This window comes from Dendrobates tinctorius, unplaced genomic scaffold, assembly GCF_039654945.1.
Source record: "Dendrobates tinctorius isolate UK_male_01 unplaced genomic scaffold, ASM3965494v1 ptg000177l, whole genome shotgun sequence".
In the NCBI taxonomy this organism is placed as follows: Eukaryota; Metazoa; Chordata; class Amphibia; order Anura; family Dendrobatidae; genus Dendrobates; species Dendrobates tinctorius.
The window spans coordinates 20,252,611-20,272,165 of NW_027361844.1; the positions used below are offsets into that span (position 1 = coordinate 20,252,611).

The window sequence follows — 19,555 nt, forward strand, 5'->3', positions numbered from 1 at the left end:
AGCATGCTGCGGTTTTTACCGCGAAGCGATTCCGCCGCGGTAAAAACCACAGCATTGCGGAATCCCATAGGAATGCATGGGATGCTTATTTTTCGCGGCAAAATCGCGCGGTTAAAACCGCCGTGGAAACGCGAAAAAAACGCCTCGTGTGAACTCGGCCTTATACCTAGTAAATTCTTCTGCTTTTCTCTGCTCTATGTAGAAACAGGAAGTCTCTTGTCCCTGCATTTATCATCCTCCTCTTCAACTCCTGACCCAGTTGCTCCTTTCTCCTCCTGCCAGGGACTTTTGCAATGACTTGTGCAGAGAAAATTGACCTCCTGTTTCTACATAGAGCTTAGAAGTATTCAGCTAGTGTGTTTTTAATCACGACATGTCATAGACCTAATGGAAAAGAGAAGAATTAACTGGTTAAAAGGGCAAAATGAGCAATTGTAAGTACACAGTGATATATACGGTAACATGATGACTGCAATATATTAAGAAGATTTATGGGAGGAGGAGGAGGAGGAGGGCTTCTGTAAAGGGAATCTGTTACCATGTTTTTGGTAACTCATCTAAGAGCAGCATAATGCAGAGACCCTGATTTCAGCAGTGTTTCACTTTACTGGGTGCAGCAGTTGTGATACAATCAGAGTGCTTAGATGTAGAATGCTGCCCCTGGCCACACCACAGCTTTCTGAGTACATTGTATGTTGACACTAACTTGCGAATCAGTGCTGGAGGAGTGGTTGGACCAGCAGGCACGCTGCTACCTATTCCAGCTGTGTTGATTTTCTGCTGATAAAACACTCATTATATTGAAACAGCACACAGACTAATAAATGACACATTACTAAAATCAGCAGCTCAATACATTATCTCTCCTCTACCAAAATTCAACATTTACAGTAGGTAATATCCATTCTAGTAGATTTTTGTGCCCATCATACTAAGGCCTCTTTCACACATCCGGTTTTTGTAATCCGGCACGATGCGGCGAAATTTTTAATAACCGGATCCAGCACCGGATCCGGTTTTGTCCCATAAGCTTTCATGGTTGCTGCATCGTGCCGGATGGTTATGCGTCGTGTCCGGTTGTTGCCGGACACGGCATAAATTAGCCGTCCGGGATCTGCAAAAAACGTTCCCTGCAACGTTTTTTGTCAGCGCCGGACCGGCTTTATCCACATCGCATGCCCGGACTCTGTGAATGTTAACCCCACAAGTGCCCGGCGAGAGAGAGATCTCTCTCTGTCACTCGGACACTTGTGAGAGATCTCTCTCGCCGGGCACTTGTGGGGTGAACACTCACAGTGTCTGGGTGAGAGAGAGAGAGATCTCTCTGTGGGGTTAACCCCACAAGTGCCCGGCAAGAGAGAGAGATTCTCTCGCCTGGACACTAAGTGTTAACCCCCCATGTCTCTCTCCACCCCCCTCTCCCCTCCCCTCCCCTCCCCTCCCCTCTCCTATCCTCTCCTCCCCTCCCCTCACCTCCCTTTCAGCAGCTGTCTCTCATCGGCTGCCTCTGTCCACCTCGTCCTGCGGCTCTTTTAAATAATGTCTGAGCCGTATCTCTCTCCGCGCACACATCCGGTGTCACGGCTGCAGGCCGGATCCGGCGGCCCGACTTTTCGCCGCACGCCGCCGGACCCCACACACCGGATGTGTGAAAGTATCCTTAGCCTCACTTATCACTCCAGAGTCTAGTGAGCGCCACCCTACTTCGGCTAACACTATTCCTATCACATGGTGATTTTAGGCTTTTGTGCATCATCTTGACCATAGAAATTCATTTCATGAAGGTCTTGACCCACAGTCGTTGTGCTGCTGTCATTTCCACAGGCAATTTGGGACTTTATGGGAATTGACACCACAGAGTATATACTGTATGACTGGGTATTTACACTATCATATACATAGGTCTCTTAGACCTTTTGAGGCCGGTGTAATTGTTTTATAAATCCATCAATGTTAGATTGGCTGTATAATGCCTGAATGACAACTCCTCAGTGTCCCTCCTCACCGGCTGTTGCTGAGATCTCACACTGCACAGTACAATATGCAGGTGTCAGTCATGCTGGGAGAGCAGAGACTGGATAATATACCGAGCTCTCACACTTTATCTGGACTCATAAAATATTTTAACTTACGCAGTTTGTTTAATTTAATTAGTAAAAAAAAATTAAAAAGAACCTGAAGTCCTACAATGCCAGCACATGAGGAAAGAGACATAGGGAATCAGGCAAACTATAGTACATCTCTAATTGGAGGTATTTGCTAATATTTTTGTTATTACACCTACTACATATTGGGATAGGCGATAGGATCTTGGAGATGAGAATACCCTTTTAATCTCCCATATATTTGACTCTTTTTCAGTTATTTTATGTACAATCGTACCAATTTACTTTTTATTGAACTGACTGCTGCTGAAGCGTATTGTTTAAACCTACAAAAAACACTGAATCATAAGCATAAGAGTTTAGTGGATATTCTAAGTGATAGGAACCTACTCTCAAGGAATAACTATACAGTGGGTACGGAAAGTATTCAGACCCCTTTACATTTTTCACTCTTTGTTTCATTGCAGCCATTTGGTAAATTCAAAAAAGTTCATTTTTTTCTCATTAATGTACACTCTGCACCCCATCTTGACTGAAAAAAACAGAAATGTAGAAAATTTTGCAAATTTATTAAAAAAATAAATACTGAAATATCACATGGTCATAAGTATTCAGACCCTTTGCTCAGTATTGGGTAGAAGCACCCCTTTTGAGCTAGTACAGCCATTAGTCTTCTTGGGAATCATGCAAGTTTTTCACACCTGGATTTGGGGATCCTCTGCCATTTTTCTTTGTAGATCCTCTCCAGTTCTGTCAGGTTGGATGGTGAATGGTAGTGGACAGCCATTTTCGGGTCTCTCCAGAGATGCTCAATTGGGTTTAGGTCAGGGCTCTGGCTGGGCCAGTCAAGAATGGTCACAGAGTTGTTCTGAAGCCACTCCTTTGTTATTTTAGCTGTGTGCTTAGGGTCATTGTCTTGATGGAAGGTGAACCTACGGCCAAGTCTGAGGTCCAGAGCACTCTGGAAGAGGTTTTCATCCAGGATCCCTCTGTACTTGGCCGCATTCATGTTTCCTTGAGTTGCAACCAGTCATCCTGTTCCTGCAGCTGAAAAACTCTCCCATAGCGTGATGCTGCCACCACCATGTTTCACTGTTGGGATTGTATTCTGCAGGTGATGAGCAGTGCCTGGTTTTCTCCACACATACCGCTTAGAATTATCACCACAAAGTTCTATCTTCGTCTCATCAGACCAGAGAATCTTATTTCTCATAGTCTGTGAGTCCTTCATGTGTTTTTTTTTTTTTTTTTTTTTTGAAAACCCTCTGCGGGCTTTCATATGTCTTGCACTGAGGAAATGCTTCCGTCGGGCCACTCTGCCATAAAGGCCCAACTGGTGGAGGGCTGCGGTGATAGTTGACTTTGTGGAACTTTCTCCCATCTCCCTACAGCATCTGTGGAGCTCAGCCACAGTGATCTTGGGGTACTTCTTTACCTCTCTCACCAAGACTCTTCTCCCATGATTGCTCAGTTTGGCTGGACAGCCAGGTCTAAGAAGACTTCTGGTGGTCCCAAACTACTTCCATTTAAGGATTATGGAGGCCACTGTGCTCTTAGGAACCTTGAGTACTGCAGAAATTCTTTTGTAACCTTGGACAGATCTATGCCTTGCCACAATTCTCTCTCTGCGCTCCTTGGGCAGTTCCTTTGACCTCATGATTCTCATTTGGTCTGACATGCACTGTGAGCTGTGAGGTCTTTTATAGACAGGTATGTGCCTTTACAAATCAAGTCCTATCAGTTTAATTAAACACAGCTGGACTCCAATGAAGGAGTAGAACCATCTCAAGGAGGATCACAAGGAAATGGGCAGCATGTGACTTAAATATGAGTGACTGAGGAAAGGGTCTGAATACTTATGACCATGTGATATTTTGGTTTTTCTTTAATAAATTTGCAAAAATTTCTACATTAATGTTTTTTGTTTTGTTTTTTTCAGTCAAGATGGGGTGCAGAGTGTACATTAATGAGAAAAAAAATGAGCTTTTCTGAATTTACCAAACTGCTGCAATGAAACAAAGAGTGAAAAATTTAGGGTCTGAATACTTTCTGTACCCACTGTAAATTCAATTTTATTAACATATGAGACTTAATAAAGACAGTACATATAAAAGGGAACCAACCAAAAGATGTGGAACCCATGACTCCCAACCTATGTTTCGCCTTTGGCATTGTTCAAGGCCTTTTCATACGATATGTTTATTTTGACTTGTTTTGAGGGATTTTGAGATATTTATTCACACCCTACCTTATGGATTCAGTTAAGTTTATTATATCTTATCTCAATCAATGCTATGCTTTCAATTTACAGTCATTTATTATGGAGTTCAATACTGACAACAAACGTGCTGGGATAAGGTGTTGTCATGCTCTGGTGCTGAGTGTCTTCGGCGTGCCCGAATACTATGTTCGAGTCCCCGCGGCTGCAGGTCTCGCGGCTGTTAGACAGCCACAACACATGGAGGAATTCCCTGTTTGTTAGGCAATCCCTGCATGTGTTGGGGCTGTCAAACAGCCCCAACACATGCAGGTGCGGGTATTCGAACATATTGTTCGAGCACAACGAAGACACTTAGCACCAGGTTTTGTATTGCATGTTACACAAACTGTTTTTTTTTTATTGCAGAATTTTAGATTAAAGATTGAAATAGCTGCTTATTTGTGCGCTCCCGTCACTCCTCACACCCGTTCACACTTTATTTTTCTTCAATATCCGTTTTCTTTCCTGTTGTGCGCTCTCCGTCGTCTCCAGTGGTTCATGCTCCTGGGGCTGAATTTACACTCGATAATATAACCAGCGTGAGGCCATATGCACATTTTGCAAATTTGCAAGAAAATCAGCTGACTCAGTAATAAGAGCTCTTCTTTATTCCTAACCTCCCACACTGAGCTTGTTGTCAGCAGGGCCGCTTATCGCGAGCTGGGGGAGTATCGGACATGTGTTTGTGCTGGCAACTGAGCTGACAAGATTACAGGGTTCTGTCCACAGCCGGCAATATCGAGGATGGCCTCGGAAAGCACAAAATGTGGCCTCGCAACCGATGGTCAGAGTCTTCTAAGGAGTTTTTTGAGCAGATGGGCTCCAAAATTTCGAAAGCCTCTGTTCATTTCCATGGCCCATCCACTCTGCTGTCGACTTAAGAAGTTTTTTGCCTTTTTACCTGAATAGATTTTGAAAAAACGTCTCATGAGGAAAATGTGTGTCACCTCTTTGAAGTGGATCTTGATGGAGTCTGCTCCAAACTAGAAAATGCTATTTTTTTAAATAGTTTTTCTTTTCTGCTAATTATGCAAATTGTCTCTTCAGAGAGGTAGAGGACTAGATCTCTAGCGCCACCTATTGGAAGAAGCAATCCTAAAAGTCAATATCGACCCTTTATCGAGCCTTGTTACATGACTTAGGATAAAAGCCAAGCCTGAATCTCAATTTGCAGACACTGTGTTTCGGGGTACTGCCCCTCATCAGTGCAAAGTGTGAGATCTGGTTTGGCTGTGAGAGGCGTCTGACCGATATCCAAGAAGTATCATTTCATATGATATTTCTTTTCTGGAAACTGTTTTGAACACCTCAAAGAAAACAGTGTGAACGCAGCCCGACATTGCAGCCATATAAGGCTCTCTGTACAGACACAATCGGATAATCAGCCGCCAGCGTCAAAAAGCCTAAAAATTACCAGGTCAAGACTAATATTTGTCTGGCTCTGTAGCCTGCCGGATCCCAATGGTGTGTAATATACATTTGCTGTTCTTTTTTTTCTGCAGCCAAAATTTCATCTTTTGTCTGTAAAAAAAAAAAAAAAAAAAAAAGCTGATTTTGCTGGGTGTTTTTATGCTTTTCTTGCTGCTTTTTTCAGAATCCCAAAGTTCAGCCTTGCTTCCACCATGCAAGGTGTTAGGCCACCGATGCAAGACATATCTGGAAACATAAAACTTTTTTTTTTTTTTTTTTTAAAAGGCAATTTGATCAAATTATTTAGTGAAAAACGTTTTTTCATGTTCATTTCTGAACAAAAAAGTTCATATGAGTTCATGAAAAGTGGGGGGGGGGGGGTAGATCTATTGTCACCGCAATAGTAAATCATGGCGTTGTTTTTTTTTTTGTTTTTTTTTAATAAAAATATATATGTATCAAGCCTTCTCTGATCTGTTGACAATTCCGTATTTTCTTCACTAGTGTTGAATAAATGCATAAGTAAAAGTGTTATTTTAATTTCAGCTCCATAGCAACATGCAAGGTGTGGTGGGCGTCACAACCTGCTTAATACTGGCATTCATTTACAATAATTAAGTCATCCGCTGCACTTATCTGCTGGAAAGCCCCAGAGAATAGAGCCAGCTCAGTCTTGTCTGCTGTCAAAGCTCTGTTCCCGTCAAGATTTTTCGTACATCTGATTCATTCTGCGTTTAGTTCTACATCCGACTAACTACCTATCTATGCAGTCGCGCTCATTTCATAGCGAAGACCCAATGTTTTCTGATGTGGATCTGTTAAGATTTCTTCACCATATGCTTTTCAAGTAAGACAGATTGAGACTTTCTCACAAAGAAAAAAGTGGGTTTTTTTTTGTTTACCCCGATGACTTTAAAGTTTCGCTATAGATCGTTTAGATGCCATTTCTTCAGGTTTTCGCTCCTTTTTATGTGAATTTATCACCAGTTTTTGCTACCCAATCTAAGAGTAGCACGATGTAAAGGCAGAGACCCTGATTCTGTTAATGTATCACTTACTGGGTTGTTTGCTCTAGTTATGATGAAATCCCTGTTTTCTCTTCTGTAGATCTGCCAATGCTCTGTATGCTGAGCTCTGTATAACTCCGCCCACATCACTGACTGCTTTCTGCGTACACTGTACATAGGCAGAAAACAGCTCTTGTGGGGGTGGGGTTATACACTGCTCAAAAAAATAAAGGGAACACTTAAACAACAGAATATAACTCCCAGTAAATCAAACTTCTGTGAAATCAAACTGTCCACTTAGGAAGCAACACTGATTGACAATCAATTTCACATGCTGTTGTGCAAATGGAATAGACAACAGATGGAAATTATTGGCAATTATCAAGACACCCTCAAATGAAGGAGTGGTTCTGCAGGTGGGGACCACAGACCACATCTCAGTACCTATGCTTTCTGGCTGATGTTTTGGTCACGTTTGAATGTTGGTTGAGCTTTCACAGTCGTGGTAGCATGAGATGGACTCTACCACCCACACAAGTGGCTCAGGTAGTGCAGCTCACCCAGGATGGCACATCAGTGCGTGCTGTGGCAAGAAGGTTTGCTGTGTCTTTCAGCATAGTGTCCAGAGGAGCTACCAGGAGACTGGCCAGTACACCAGGAGATTTAGAGAGAGCCATAGGAGGGCAACAACCCAGCAGCAGTACTGTTACCTCCGCCTTTCTGCAAGGAGGAATAGGAGACGCACTGCCGGAACCCTGCAAAATGACCTCCAGCAGACCACAAATGTTCATGTGTCTGCACAAACGGTTTGAAACCGACTCCATGAGGATGGCCTGAGGGCCCGATGTCCACAGATGGGGGTTGTGCCGTTGAAGTAGTGGTCCTGCTGGGTTGTTACCTCCTATGACCCCCTCCACGTCTCCTGGTGTACTGGCCTGTCTCCTGATAGCGCCACCAGCCTCTGGACACTACGCTGACAGACACAGCAAACCTCCTTGCCACAGCTCACATTGATGTGCCATCCTGGATGAGCTGCACTACCGGAGCCACTTGTGTGGCTTGTAGAGTACGTCTCATGCTACCATAGCACAACCAACATTCAAAAGTGACCAAAACATCAGCCAAAAAGCATTGGTACTGAGATGTGGTCTGTGGTCCCCACCTGCAGAACCACTCCTTTATTGAGGGTGTCTTGATAATTGCCAATAATTTCCATCTGTTGTCTATTCCATTTGCACAACAGCATGTGAAATTGATTGTCAATCAGTGTTGCTTCCTAAGTGGACAGTATGATCTCACATAAGTTTGATTTACTTGGAGTTATATTCTGTTGATTAAGTGTTCCCTTTATTTTTTGAGCAATGTGTATAGCTCATGAATATGGAGAATTACCTGGCAGCAGGTTTACTTGGCCTCTAGTGATGATCTCTCCTCCTGATAAAATGGTAATTTTTTTTTTTTTTTATTAATACTGCAGCATTCAACCCAGTAAGTGACACATCACTGGAATCAGATTTTCTGCCCCTACATTATGTTCCTCTTATATTAGGTGGCAAAAATCTGGTGACAGGTTTCCTTTACATTTTTCTAGTGATGCCATTTTTTGCACCAAAGTATAATAGAAACATAGATAAAGGTGTGAATTGGAAAAATGTCAAGAGGATACCACAGAAATATGAGAAATTAATCCAGTCCCAGGAAATAAAATTGCTATTGATCTGTACATTTTCACTTTACCTTGTGTGGTTACATGCAAACAAACTGCTTACCCTTCAAGTATCCTCTTTCAAGAATATGCTGGCTCGAATGACGTGGCTGTAGAATAAATAATGCACTTTAGGCATTATGCCTGGAACATAGAAATAAAGCTAACTTGTTGTTCAGCTCAGATAACATACACTGGACAGTGAGGGTTAGAGAAAAGTACCATTCAGAGTTAGGCTGGTTTCGCACTTTGATAGAGCCCTCTTTCTTGCCTTTGTCTGGCTGAAGCTTTAAAAAAACAAAACCGGATTTAGACAGAACACACGGAGAGCAATAGACTTTCATTATGCAATCAGTCCACAACACGGATTTTTGTCTCTGTTTCGCCCTTTTTCAGGGGGTGTCCAGCACAAATATTATCAAAACGGAGGCGAAACAGAATCCAGAGTTGCATATGGTCGTTTGTGTTTTGTTTGCCTCATTTTACTCAATAACGACATCAGGGTTTCCATCAGAATCTCATTTTTGGGGCTTCAGATGGAACCCTCCGATGGAGTCAGGAAAGGGGCTCAAACATGGTGTGAAAGTAGCCATACTGTGATACCACAGACAAAGAAAGCGTGGAGAAAAGCGGAATTGAACCTTTGATCGTTTGTACTAGAATTGAGGGAATATATTCACAGGACCCCGCTCCAGCGGTCAGATAGGAATTCCGTGGGAAGGGGTCCTGTGATCCGCCTCCTGATGGCATCTGCAGCTCTTCTTTTGATGAGCTGTTTTTGGTTCCTTTCAGTAACATCGTGTGTGCGTCATACTGCAGCGATGATGTCACGCCAAGTCGGCTACTTAATGGAGGAGCCTTGGAAGCCATTAGCTAGGAGGTGGTTTGCTGGGCTATGGTCTTGTGAGTCCATTCACTAATCTCTACCTTGTGCCATGTAATGAAATACTTGAGTATTGCAGAATTTAGTGTAAATCATGTTTACCTATGAAGCCCAGCCACACACAGGTCTTAGATTACTAAGTTGGCGGCAATTGAGCCTTCAGTGGTCTACTGGCTACCCATCGACACCCCGCGATTAACAATGCTGTGCTGGAAAAGAAATGATCTAGTACAGTAGGACCAGCTGGAGGACGGCCAGATATGTTACCATTCAGTAAATGAGCAGAGTCTCTTAATTTCCAGATTGTTTTTCCTGATTATACGGATTCCTATACTGGTCACCCAAATGTTTATTTTAATAACCGTCTTTAAAACCATAATTAATTTCCTGAGCGACACAGATTGACCAAAATGTACAACCCCTGCACTCGCCCAGATTGTTTGCGATACAGTTTCGGGGGATTACAGTTTTAATTGCTCTTTGACAATACAGCTTGATAATCTACAGAAGCATTTATATGAGGAGATTAATATTGATGTGTGGAAGGACCTAAAAATCCTTGAGCCATTTGTAAGGGTTATTAATGAAAGATTAGTCTCTGCGGAACCCACTCTGATAAAACCCACTTTGGTGGGTTAGAGGGAACTGGTCTACAGAAGGGATTTCTAATGTCAGGACAGTACGGGGGTATTGGGTATTGCACCCAATTCGGATCGGAGGAGTAAAACAAAAGATCCCCTTCTGTACAACCAGCCAAGATGTCCTGGGCTAAGCCTTCAGCTTCGTCTCTCGTCCTTTTCTTTCTCTCTCCTTGTATCTTGTCTATTAGAAAAGCTGAGGCCATAGTTATCACGGTTGAGTTAAAAAAGACTTATGATAACTATAATATACAAAAGATCCGTTTCGTGGTTTCGAGACCATACTAGGTAATAAAAAGTGGTACATACACGTTAGAGATACTTACATTGAAGCCAGGCGAAAAAAATACTGACGTAGGCAGACATGGGCGATGCTGAGGTTATAATGAACATATTGGACCACAGACAATAAGACGTACAGCCAAGTCTTCGTTTACTTTGTCACAAGCAAAAATTCAGCTGTCAGTCCCACAAAGGAACTTTAAGAAATGATTCATGTGCTCAGCCAGACACCATCCTTTTTCTATTTGCTGCCAAAATATGTAATGAATGATGCATAATTTAAAAATATGAATAATGATGCGGCATCATCTCCACATTCTGTCTGTGTTAGTTACAAAGATCATCAGAAGACGGTTTGAAGGTTTTCATGGAAAGTGATCTGCAATCTCTGTCACCCATCACTAAGGAGATGATGCTGTGTTCTCCGAGTGAACTTGTCTATTGTCCTATTTCTAGCGTACCGATCATTTCAGGAGACTTCAGAATAAGCTGTCCTGTGTTTGTATATCTCTAATTTTTAGTTGTCTGAGCTAGCTGTAGGGAACCATGTTCTTCTATGTCTCTCTTGCACACCCTTAGGCTAGTTTCACACTAGCGTTACCGGGCGCAGCACATGGCCACCGCTAAGCTCCGCCCCCTCCAGTCAGCTCTTCCTCTGATTGCATGACGCTGCATGCGATCAGCATACCCTATATTTAGCGTTGGGTACGCTGGTCGTGTGCTGGTAACCTTTTGCCGGCGCTTGCTCCCTTTTGGCGCTGCGCCTAGTGCACAAAAACGCACTGTATTGCATTTTTGTGCGCTAGGCGCAGAGCCAAAAGGGCGCAAGCGCCGGCAAAAGTGTACCAGCGCACGACCAGCGTACCCAACGCTCAATATAGGGTACGCTGATCACATGCAGCATCATGCGATCAGAGGAGGAGCTGACCAGAGGGGGCACGGCTGGGGGCAGAGCTTAGCGGCCGTGCGCTGCGCCCGGTAACACCAGTGTGATACTAGTAGGCAGCTGTAAGATGATCCCTGAGTGTGCTGGCAATATTTCTTGTTTTCAGAATGATTCATTAATCTTGGGGGAGGGGGTATGAAAAGAAATGGCTCATAAGTGGACATAAAAGCATGTTTGATACTCATGAGATTCACTTGTAGAATTGATTTGTGCAAAGTATGCTGGTGATTTTTGATGCGCGTCTGGTGCTCTGCCAGCCACTGTTACATTGTAGCTTGATACTGGTGAATATGGTCTCATTGCCACACACAAGGTACTGCAAGTTGGAATAGCAACATTGCAAAAAATCCATCTTTTTGCGAGTTACGTGACACAGATGTGGTAGCTTGCAGGATGCAGTGCAACTCTAGTTACCAGGATCACACTGCAATGTAGCATTGGCATTAGAGCATTTGATCCCTGTTATTGCCAAAATTGCCAAAGAACCCCCCCCCCAGCCTTACGGAAATTGATCCAAGGTTAATGTGAGCAGTGGATTAACTGGTATTTTGGATCTAATTGGCATGTTCTCCTTACTCGTAATATTACGTGATTAGAAGAAAAATGTCTGAATTGAGAGTTGTTGTTTGGTGCTGTTTATGAAACCATACAAAGGACCTGCTTACCCCAGAAAATCAATCCTACATTGCAGGGCTGAGGCACCGAGCATTAATCTTGGAGCACGTGGGAGTCATTTATATTGATCACATTGGATGGGCGTCCTTCTGGATTTTTTGAAGGGCTTAGCAATGTAGAAGTCAGACCATTACGTGTACATTTTCTATCATCCAATCTATTTTTTTAGTCTTTGCCTTTCTATAAATTCCAAGTACTCTCTTCTGGTAACAATGTCTGATGTGAATGACAGGTAATGTGTGTGACTAGCGTTTTAGGCCAGGAATGGTCGGATGGCTGCGCTGACTTTGGTCTTGATAAAACACAGTGGACCTACACCAGCAGATGACATGGCTCCCCAAACCATCACTGATTGTGGAAACTTCACACTAGACCTTGGGAATCAAGGTCTCAGAGTCTGGAGGAAGAGTGGAGAGGCCACAATCCAAGCTGCTTGAGGTCTGGTATGAAGTTTCCACAATCAGTGATGGTTTGGGGAGCCATGTCATCTGTTGGTGTAGGTCCACTGTGTTTTATCAAGACCAAAGTCAGTGCAGCCGTCTGCCAGGAAATTATAGAGCACTTCATACTTCCCTCTGCCGACAAGCTGTTTGGAGATGGAAATTTCATTCTCCAGCAGGACTTGGCACCTGTCCACTCTGCCAAAAGTACCAATAACTGGTTTATAAAAAGCAGTGTCACTGTGCTTGATTGGCCGCAAACTCGCCTGACCTTAACCCCAAAGAGAATCTATGGGGTATTGTCAAGAGGAAGATGAGAGACACCAGACCCAACAATGCAGACGAGCTGAAGGCTGCTATCAAAGCAACCTGGGCCTCCATAACCCCTCAGCAGTGCCACAGGCTGATCGCCTCCATGCCACACCACATTGATGCAGTAATTGATGCCAAAGGAGCCCCGACCAAGTATTGAGTGCATTTACTGAACATACATTTCAGTAGGCCAACATTTTGGATTTTAAAATCATTTTTTCCAGCTGATGTTATAAAGTCTTCTAATTTACTGAGATAATGACTTTCGGGTTTTCATTGGCTGTAAGCTATAATCATCAACATTAACAGAAATAAACACGTGAAATAGATCAGTCTGTGTGTAAAGACTCTATAGAATATATGCGTTTCACTTTTTGTATTGAAGAGCTGAAATTAACTTTTTGATGATATTCTAATTTTGTGAGATGCACCTGTATATACACCCCAATACGATCGCTGCCAACTTCACGATAACAAAAGGAATTGCTAGCTGCCATCACCAGGCATTTGTACAGGCAAATTGGACATATGTTACAGGTAGCCTATGGTTCATGGATGCAGTTAAAAGAGCAAGAGAAACACAGCTATTACATTTTATATATATAATGCAGAACAGTAGGCAATGTTTCCAAAACATATACAAAGATGTTGCATAATGTGAACAAAACAATATGGTATGTGCAGTTACATAAAATAAAAAGGATAAAACAAAAAAGTACTAAACCTGTGTCACAGAAATGGCTTAGAGTTTAGCGGAGGGAGGCACTCCTTAGGAAAACGGACAGAACCACAGTAAGTTGTACCTTTGACGACTGACAAAGGACGAAAACATAAACGCTGATATTTATTAGAGCAAGGATACACCCACATAACTCCTGTCGCGGGTTTACTGCAACAGAGAGGAGCCAGGAGACTGTAGCGTCTGATTACTCCTGCACCGATTAGAAGCACTTCACCTTCATATTAAATGTTTCTTTTAGCAGTGCAGGGGTTAATCTGCAGAAACTGTGGGACAAATTCTGGTGCCACTTTTACCTAATTCCCAGTGTGAAAATGTAAAACTTGGGGGCTGACACACAATCTTGGTGGTAAAAATGTTAATTTTTTTTCTTCACTGCCCAGTGGTATAAAAGTTTGTGACACACCAGTGGTGTCAATATGATCACTTCACCCCCTAGATTAATTCATTGAGAGGTTTAATTGGTAAAATGGGGTCACTTATGGGGGTTCTGTTGTTCTGACACCTCCGGGGCTCTATTAGTGTGACATAGCACCCTCAAACAGGTGTAGCAAAATCTGCATTGTAATATGGCGCTGCTTCCCTTCTGAGATTTGCACTGTGCCTCAGAAGTAGTTTTCGACCACATATGGGGTATTGGTGAACTCAGGAGAAATTGCACAACAAACTTTGGGGTCTATTTTCTCTTTTTGCCCTTGTGAAAATACAAAATTTGTAGCTAAAAAGATTTTTGTGGGAAAAATGTGGTTTTTTTCACAGCTTAAGATTATAAACTTCTGTGAAGCACCTGGGGGTTCAAGGTGCTCAATACACATCTAGATAAGTTCCCAAAGGGGTCTAGTTTCCAAAACAGTGTCACTTGTGGGGGGTTTCCACTGTTTAGGCACATCAGGGGCTCTCCAAACTCGACACGGTGTGCGCTAATTATTCCAGCATATTTTACATTCAAAAAGTCAAATGGCGCTCCTTCCCTTCCGAGCCCTGCTGTGCGCACAAACAGTAGATTTCCCCCACGTATGGGGTATCCGCGAACTCAGGAGAAATTGCACAACAAAATGGATGGTATATTTTCTCCTGTTACCCTTGTGAAAGTAAAAAAAAAAAATCAGGTCTAAAGGAAAATTTTTGTGAAAGAAAAGTAAATGTTTATTTTTTTTCCTTACACAAAAATTCCTGTGCAGCACCTGAAGTTTTAATAGACTTTTTGAATGTGGTTTTGAGCACCTTGAAGGGTGCAGATTTTAGAATGGTGTCACTTTTAGGTATTTTCTGTCATATAGGCCTCTCAAAGTCCGTGTGAGGTGGTCCCTACAAAAAAATGGCTTTGCTAATTTTGTAAAACTAGAAATCGCTGGTTATGTTTTAACCCTTAGGGTATGTGCACACTTCGCGGATTTGGTCCTGCGGATTCGCAGCAGAATTTGCTACGGTGTACAGTACCATTAAAGTGAAGCTAAAATAAAAACCGCTGTGCACATGCTGCGGAAAAATCCGCAGCATAAACACTACGGGTTCATTTCCGCAGCATGTCAATTATTTTTTCGGATCCGCAGCCTTTTGACACCTGCTCCATTATAGGAATCCGCAGGTGTCAAAACGCAGGGGAAATCCGCACAAAATCTGAACTAAATCCGCAGATAAAGCGCAGGTCGTTTTACCTGCGGATTTAGCCAAATCCGCATGGAAAAATCTGCAGGGCAATCCGCAACGTGTGCACATACCCTTATAACTTCCTAACAAAAAAAATTGTTTCCAAAATTGTGCTGATGTAAAGTAGACATGTGGGAAATGTTATTTATGAACTATTTTGTGCGATATGACTCTCATTTAAGGGCTTAAAAATTAAAAGTTTGAAAATTGCAAAATTTTCTAAATTTTCACCATATTTCGTTTTTTTTCCACAAATGAACGCAAGTCATATCAAAGAAATTTTACCACTATCATGAAGTACAATATGTCGGGTTCCATGGAAGCGTAAAAATTTGCCTGGTCATTAAGTTGAAAACAGGCTTTGTCTCAAAGGGGTTAATTACATTGTAATTTCATGAAAATTCTTTGTTTGTCTCCTTTCAGAGCGTTAAAGAAGAAGACGCCACAGCCAACTGATTACAGCAAAATGAGGCCTCTACAGAAGCGTAAAATAATGTAAGTACTGAAAATTGGAATTTTTGAGGGGGCTCTCCAAGATCAGTGAGGTCTTGCATGCAGGACCCCTATCAAACTGTGGTTTTCAGATCTGGCCGCAGTTGGATGGAAACAGTGAACTGAGACTGAATAGCACAGCTGTGTTCACAATGTAGTGGAGTCAGCAGCTCAACGATGTGCCTGATCACGAACGGGGTAAAGTGTCTCAATTGTGAATCAGTTAAAGAAGTTTTCCATGTTATTCTAATGGAACCTGACCGCTGATTCACGCTGTCAAACCATGGGCAGCATGAATCAGACACTGGCTCTGCCAGTTCAGCCAGGTACATGTTACCTTATACACACAGGTAGGGAGAGACCTGTCACTTAAAGTGAGCCAGCTGTGGAGACGCCTCCGGGATTCGGAGCCTTGGACTAGTCATCTGAGCTGTGTGATCCTCAACTGGCTTTTACATTTTATAAGTTATCTGAAAATCTACTTACCGTATATACTTGCGTATAAGCTGAGATTTTCAGCCCATTTTTTGGGCTGAAAGTCCCCCTCTCGGCTTATACTCGAGTCATATACACCAGGGGGTCGGCGGGAGAGGGAGCAGGGGTGTCAGATCATACTTACCCCCCCCCCCGGCATGTCTCTGCAGCCCCCCTGCTTGTCTCACGGTCTCCGGCGCCTGCCTTCAGCGGTCACATGGTACCACTCATTAAAGTCAAGAATATGCGCATATTTATGACTTTAATGAGTGGTACCACGTGACCGCTGAAGGCAGGCGTGGGAGAACGGGGTTGCAGAGACAGCCCCAGGATGGGGTAAGTATATGCAATATTCACCTGTCCCCTTTCCAACACTGCTCGCCACTGTCTGCCTACCGGGTTCCTCTGTCAGTTGCGTTCAGGCAGCAGAGGGTGCGATGACATAGTTAGTGCGCGCCCTCTGCCCGAACAGCCACTGACAGAGGGACTTGGTGGGCAGACAGCGGTGAGCAGCATTGGAACGGGGACAGATGAATATCTCAGGTGCCGGGTCCTGAGCCAGCAGCGACACCGACACCTGTCCCCCATAGCACGTTGGTGTCTCCGCCTGCTCAGCACACCGGCACCTGGCCCCCAGCAACGAGGGGTGAGTATATCTTTTTTTTTTTTTTTTTTTTTTATAGCAGCATATGGGGGTATAATCTATGGAGCATCTTATGGGGGCAGCATATGGGGGCATAATCTATGGAGCATCTTATGGGGGCATAATCAATGGAGCATCATATGGGGCATAATCTATGGAGCAGCATATGGGGCATAATATATGGAGCATCTTATGGGGCAGCATATGGGGCATAATTTATGGAGCATCTTATGGGGCAGCATATGGGGGCATAATCTATGGGGCAGCATATAGGGGCATAATCTATGGAGCATTTTATGGGGACATAATCTATGGAGCATTTTATGGGGGGCATCATATGGGGCATAATTTATGGAGCATCTTATGGGGCATTATATGGGGGCATATTCTATGGAACATCTTATGGGGGCAGCATATGGAGGCATAATCTATGGAGCATTTTATGGGTGCAGCATATGGGGCATAATATATGGAGCCTCTTATGGGGTAGCATATGGGGGCATATTCTATGGAGCATCTTATGGGGGCAGCATATGGAGGCATAATATATGGAGCATGTTATGGGGCATAATCTATGGAGCATCGCATGGGGCAGCATATGGGGCATAATCTATAGAGCATCTTATGAGGCAGCATATGGGGGCATAATCTATGGAGCATCTTATGGGGCCTATTCTATGGAGCATCTTATGGGGGCATAATCTATGGAGCATCTTATGGAGCAGCATGTGGGGCATATTCTATGGAGCATCTTATGGGGCCATTATTAACCTTTGCAGCATTATATGGGGCGCATTTTGTATGGAGCATCTTATGGGGCCCATCATGAACTGTATGGAGCAATCTATGGGGCTCCTGATTCAATATGGATATTCAAAAACATTTAACCTACTGATGTCTCAATTAATTCTACTTTTATTGGTATCTATTTTTATTTTTGAAATTTACCAGTAGCTGCTGCATTTTCCACCCTAGGCTTATACGCAAGTTAATAAGTTTTCCCAGTTTTTTGTGGCAAAATTAAGGGGGTCGGCTTATATACGGTACTCTGTTTCAGAGTAAAGCATACCTTGTTGAATTGGAATCAGATTCCCTTTAACAACTTGGCCACAGCTACCAATAATAATTTTAGAGTGTGTACACACCTCTTTAACCCCGGCATTCCAGCACCATTAGCCATCACCGCTCCTTGTAGGGCTTCTGCTCACCTGGCTACAGTGATTATGTTCTGTATACCTCAAGTGACAGCTGCAGGCAATTGCTGGCCTCAGAAATCTCATGCCATATACCACTGAGTTATTGGCTGCAGCTATCACACGAAGTACACAACCTTTTGCAAAGGCAATGAGGCTATAACATATGCTTTACTTTTTTTTTTTCCCCCATCAGCCGTTTCATGCAGCGCCTTAGTTATCCTATCTACCACACTGTGCATGTGCATCTGAGTGCTCTGTGCATTCCTATGTGAGTGCCTGCGTTCCTGTGTGCGCGCCTGCGTTCCTGTGTTAAACATTCCTGTTTGCGCGCCTGCGTTCCTGTGTTGAGCGTTCCTGCGTGAACGTATGCGTTCCTGCATGCGCGCCTTCGATCCTGCGTGTGCGTCTGCATTTCTGCATGAGCGTCTGCGTTCCTGCATGCGCGCCTGCGTTCCTGTGTTGAGTGTTCCTTGCGTGTGCATCTGCGTTCCTGCGTGCGCGCGTGCATGCCTGCGTTCCTGTGTTGAGCGTTACTGCGTGCGTTCCTGCGTGTGCCTGTGTTTCTGCGTGCGCGCCTGCGTTCGTGCTGAGCGTGCATTCCTGCGTGTGCGCCTGCGTTCCTGTGTGCGTGCCTGCGTTCCTGTGTTGAGCGTGCGTGCGTGCCTGCGGTCCAGCGTGCACACCTGCGTTCCTGCGTGAGCGCCTGCGTTCCTGTGTGAGCGTCTGCGTTCCTGCATGAGTGTCAGCTCTACTGTGTGTGTGGTTTCCGTGTGTTGCTCTGTGCGTATGTGTCGCCTCTGACTGCGTGCCAAATCTGTCGCCTCTGACTACGCACCCCCCTGTCACCTCTGACTGTGTGTGTTGCTCACAATCACTTACTTTATCCCATTGGAGGTACTCAAGAGAGCGAGGTCAGTTGTTTCTCCACTAGCAGTCAGCTGTCTGACGCGCTTCAGGATTTATTGTCATCCAGGAAACCTCCTTAATAACTAATGGGAAACCAGCAGACGTAGCCAGACATACAGAGAATAATATTCTACTAATATGTCATGTTTCAGGGCTGGAGACTACCAAATATGGCTACATTTGTTCTTTTTCCTAAGTCTGCCCAGAATGTCTGATGTACTAATGTTTTATTTATTGGATTTCATATATAGTAAAAAAAAAAAGAGGTGTAGAGCTGTGACCATAAAAGTAAAATATGTGACCTTCACATTCAGTCCAGGTGAGCCGTCCTATACAAAACATAGACTGTTCTATTCAGCAGCACATAAAGGGAAATGAAATGTAGGCAGAAGGTGAAAAATGGCACAAAGGAGAGGGTGTAATGTTTTTAAATACTGCAAATTGTATCATGATTTTCAATGCTTAGAAAGGTCCCCGCTCACTTTTTTTATGGGGATCCAAGTACAGGAGCTCCACTTATCCTGAAAAATGAAGGGTTTTGAGGAGCTGGTTGGGGTTAACTTTACTGGTTTTCTTTGCAAAGTGGGTACTAGGCAGCCTTGTTTTACTGTGAAAACATTAACCCAAAAACCAACAGGCCTTTCTGCTAGTGTTCTTTGTAGTCTTTTGTTTTCTTTTGGGTTTTTTTGTGTGTTTTGTTTTTTTGTTTACGCGGAATACCATGCAATAAAAATAACAAGTAAATCCGAGTGAATCGGTTGAAGGAGACTTCAGCTCAACTGAAACTTTAGA

General features: G+C 43.5%; 1 protein-coding gene across 1 annotated transcript in view; it reads left to right on the forward strand.

Annotated features, from left to right (window-relative positions):
* SLX9 (SLX9 ribosome biogenesis factor) overlaps positions 1–19,555 on the forward strand; it is a 155,049-nt gene that overhangs the window by 128,320 nt on the left and 7,174 nt on the right. Inside the window, exon 5 of the mRNA XM_073551576.1 lies at positions 15,476–15,547. Within this exon, the coding sequence (XP_073407677.1) occupies positions 15,476–15,547 (72 nt within the window). The remainder of the gene's footprint in view (positions 1–15,475; positions 15,548–19,555) is intronic.